Raw genomic sequence first — 3,734 nt, 5'->3', positions numbered from 1 at the left:
TCTCTTCTCTTCTTTTCTTTTTTCTTCAGTGGGTTATAGCAGGGTATAGGAAAATTCAGTATTTTAATATGCTAGTCACTAAAATGCAGAGATTAACTCTACATTGTAAAATTTGTTTTCTGGTACTTCTGATTAGTCTTGGGAATTGTTTCTTTCCTGTAAGCTTCAACTGTCAGTTGGTGAAGATTTTATCTATTTTGGTAGTGAATCCCCAGATAGCTCCTTCATCCCCTCCCTGTTACATGAGCTCAGGCCATTCTGTACTGTTCCTGGTAAAGGAAAACTGCTTCCTGTGTCAAGGGGCCCTATAATACCAAGAGCAGGGCTCCTTTTTACCTGCTAACTGTGCCGTTGTTGATAAAATATGACAGAACTGGGATGGTCTGCTTTTCCTTCCTTCTTCAAACAGCACTAACCAATTCCTCAGAATGACTTGCCTGTTCTCTTTTTGTGAGGCATAAAGTATTTGCTGGAAATGCAACATGACTTATTTCTTATTGCATTTATTTTTGTAACAAGGTCTCATAATGTAGCTCTGACTGATTTTGAACTTATGGAGATCTGCATGCCTGTTCCTCTCATGCTGGAATTAAACCTTTAGTAGCTTTTTTTTTCTTGACACAGAGGCTGTATGTAGCTAGCCCTGGCTGTCCTAGAAGTCCATATAGAACAAACTGGCCTTGAACTCAGGAGATCTGCCTGCTTCTTCCTCCAGAGTGCTATGATTAGAGGCATGTACCACCATGCAGAGCTGTTACTTGTTAAATATGTTTTATTTCAAAGTAGTTATCAGGTGATCATATAATAGAACAACCCTCCTTCCTATAATTGAAGCCTCTCAATTCCTTATTCTCTCTTTCCGTCACTATCTCTGTTCAAATCAGAATTCGAATTCTTTTGACTCTTGTCGTTTTCTTTTGAGATGGGACTCGCTATGTAGCCCAAACTGATCCATCGCTGGTGATTCTCCTGCCTCAACTATTGAATGCTGGGTGTGCACCACTGTGAATGCACCACTCTGCCTGTCTTTCTTTGTGCTCTTTACCAATACCATGATTTTTTTTCCACTTTCATCCCAGCTCTTCTTCCTGGTGTTGTTAAATTTTTCCCCTTTTCTACTTTTATTTTTAATACTATGAAGGCATTCATTCTCCCAGGTATATAGAAGCTTCATAGAAAATGTCACTATATGAATACCTGCATTCAAAGACAATGATGCTATTTGTATTTTCTATTTATCATGTCAGGTTCTGAGAACAGGAATGGGAATGAGTCAACCTTAAAGGCTGAAGTTAAAGAAGATTCCACCTCACATGGGGAGATAGCAGGAAGATTCCAGAAGGAATTTGGAGAGAAATGGGAACAGCAGGGCAGAGTAGTCGAAAGGCAACAGAAAAATCCTGAAGAGAAAACTGGCAAAGAGAAGAAAGAGCCTGGGCCACCTACAGCCAAGGAAAAAAAGCCCACCACAGGAGAGAGGGGCCCAAGGGAGAAGGGTAAAGGTTTGGGAAGAAGCTTCAGCCTGAGTGCAAACTTTAATAATACCCCGGAGGAGGTTCCATCAGGAGCAAAGACTCATAGATGTGATGAGTGTGGGAAATGTTTCACAAGAAGCTCAAGCCTTATCCGCCATAAAATTATCCACACTGGAGAGAAACCCTATGAATGTAATGAGTGTGGCAAAGCCTTCAGTCTCAATTCAAACCTTGTCCTTCATCAGCGAATCCACACGGGAGAGAAACCTCATGAATGTAATGAGTGTGGCAAAGCCTTCAGTCATAGCTCGAATCTCATCCTGCACCAGCGCATTCACTCGGGAGAGAAGCCCTACGAATGTAACGAGTGTGGCAAAGCCTTCAGCCAGAGCTCAGACCTCACAAAGCACCAGAGAATCCATACAGGGGAGAAGCCCTATGAATGTAGTGAATGTGGAAAAGCTTTCAACCGAAACTCATACCTTATTTTGCATCGGAGAATTCACACCAGAGAAAAGCCCTACAAGTGCACTAAGTGTGGCAAGGCGTTCACCCGGAGCTCAACCCTCACACTGCACCATAGAATCCATGCCAGAGAGAGAGCGTCAGAATACAGCCCAGCCTCTCTGGATGCCTTTGGAGCATTCCTGAAAAGTTGTGTGTAAAGCAGGAGTGAGTCATCAAGCCATTTTCCCCCTTTTGTTTCTGGAATTATGTCAGACCTATGTGCCCATTGAGGGAAAAGTAACAGCGCCATCAAATTGTTTAAGAAGTCACACTTCAGGATCCCTAAGAGTTACATTACTGTGTCCTGCCTTCAGGTGGTCTGTAGGCATGTAATTCTTAAAGTCCTTGCAAGGGAAAGCTGGTCGTGTAGATATTCTTCCACTCAAGATAAAAGCACATACAGTAACACGTCAAGCTTTCTAATAATGGGTATACCTTTAAGGTTGCTTCCCAGCAACCACACCACGTAGTTGATGAGTCAAGATTAGCTCTGAATAATATACTGAAGTTAAGCCACTTTCTGCAAACAAACCCTACTTAGACAACCTGTATTTCTCAATGAAGAGAGATAATTAATACAAAAACTACATTGGGACATGCTGCTCGAGCAAGTTATATATCCAGAAGGTTGTGGTGTTATCTGATCACTGGTAGCCTGCCAAAGCTATAGAAATCTAGGACTGTGCTGGTCAGAATCAAACCAAAGATTTCTATCTCTTTCTGAAAGAGGGCGTATGCACCAGTTTGTAGTTCCAAGGACTGTAACAAATATGGATGGGCCTGCCCTCATCAGTGACATCAGTCCTACTGAAATAGCAACAACTCAAGATGCTTCTCTTCCTCTTCAGTATCCCTCAAAGCACTCTAGCACTCCTAAATGCACTCTCCACAAGCTAGCACTTGATTGTATACCATCTTTTAATCCTTCATCATTCAGTGCTGGAAGCTTTTATCAATCACCCCCTCCCCCCAAAATGATGCTTCAGTTGTCAAGAACTATAGTTATGTTCCTGACAGCACAGCACTGGATGTAATACTAAACACACACAAGGCACTCCTTATGACGGACTTCTAACAGAGTTATCATATTTGTGATAGAGTCTGTGAATCATGTGAGTACCTGAACGATGGTACCTTCAGACCTATAGGCCATGCTATGACTTATTCTGGGGTCAATGTTATTTTTGTCCTAAATATAAACAAAAGCTTGGTTAGTTACCCGCAGGGACTGCAGATCTGGATCAGTAAGTACCACAGAGTGTCAGAAGTGATGTGTGTCATCCACTTACAGAAGAAAACTGTGAACACTAACTATAAAGTGTTTGTTTGTGTGACAGCAAAGCTCTTGTTGGCCAGAGTTCTTTTCAGTTAGCTACTGAATAGTGGTGTTTTGAGCACTTGCTGAGTTGTTCAAAACTTAGCTAATGCTGTTCAAAAGATGTGATGGGTTTTTGTTCTTTTGTTTGGTTTTTGTTTTTTTGTGGGTTTTTTTTTTTTTTGGTAGGTTTTTAAAATTTGTTTGTTTCTCAGAGAAAGGGAAAGTTAAAGGGAACATTTTCCACCACATTTAACCAGAAACTTGTAGAAGCATCTGTCATCATTAGCCGGCAGTAACTGAAGATGTCCTGATGCGCTGAGAAGTTCACCACCACACTGGTGTGGTTGGTTGTGTCATTGTATTTAGTAGCACACAGTGTCTTTTCTATTTCTCAAGAAAGACTAAAGTGAGGAAGAGAGGTTAGGGGACTTTAG

General features: G+C 41.5%; 1 protein-coding gene across 1 annotated transcript in view; it reads left to right on the top strand.

Annotated features, from left to right (window-relative positions):
• The window catches only part of Zkscan1 (zinc finger with KRAB and SCAN domains 1), a 16,805-nt gene extending 13,369 nt beyond the window's left edge, over positions 1 to 3,436 (top strand). Inside the window, exon 6 of the mRNA XM_028782794.1 lies at positions 1,248 to 3,436. Within this exon, the coding sequence (XP_028638627.1) occupies positions 1,248 to 2,140 (893 nt within the window). The 3' untranslated portion in view covers positions 2,141 to 3,436. The remainder of the gene's footprint in view (positions 1 to 1,247) is intronic.
• The last annotated feature ends 298 nt before the right edge of the window (positions 3,437 to 3,734 follow it).

This window comes from Grammomys surdaster, unplaced genomic scaffold, assembly GCF_004785775.1.
Source record: "Grammomys surdaster isolate TR1022 unplaced genomic scaffold, NIH_TR_1.0 880, whole genome shotgun sequence".
NCBI lineage: Eukaryota > Metazoa > Chordata > Mammalia > Rodentia > Muridae > Grammomys > Grammomys surdaster.
Note: the sequence above shows the minus strand (reverse complement) of the source record. Positions and strands in the feature narration are given on the sequence as shown.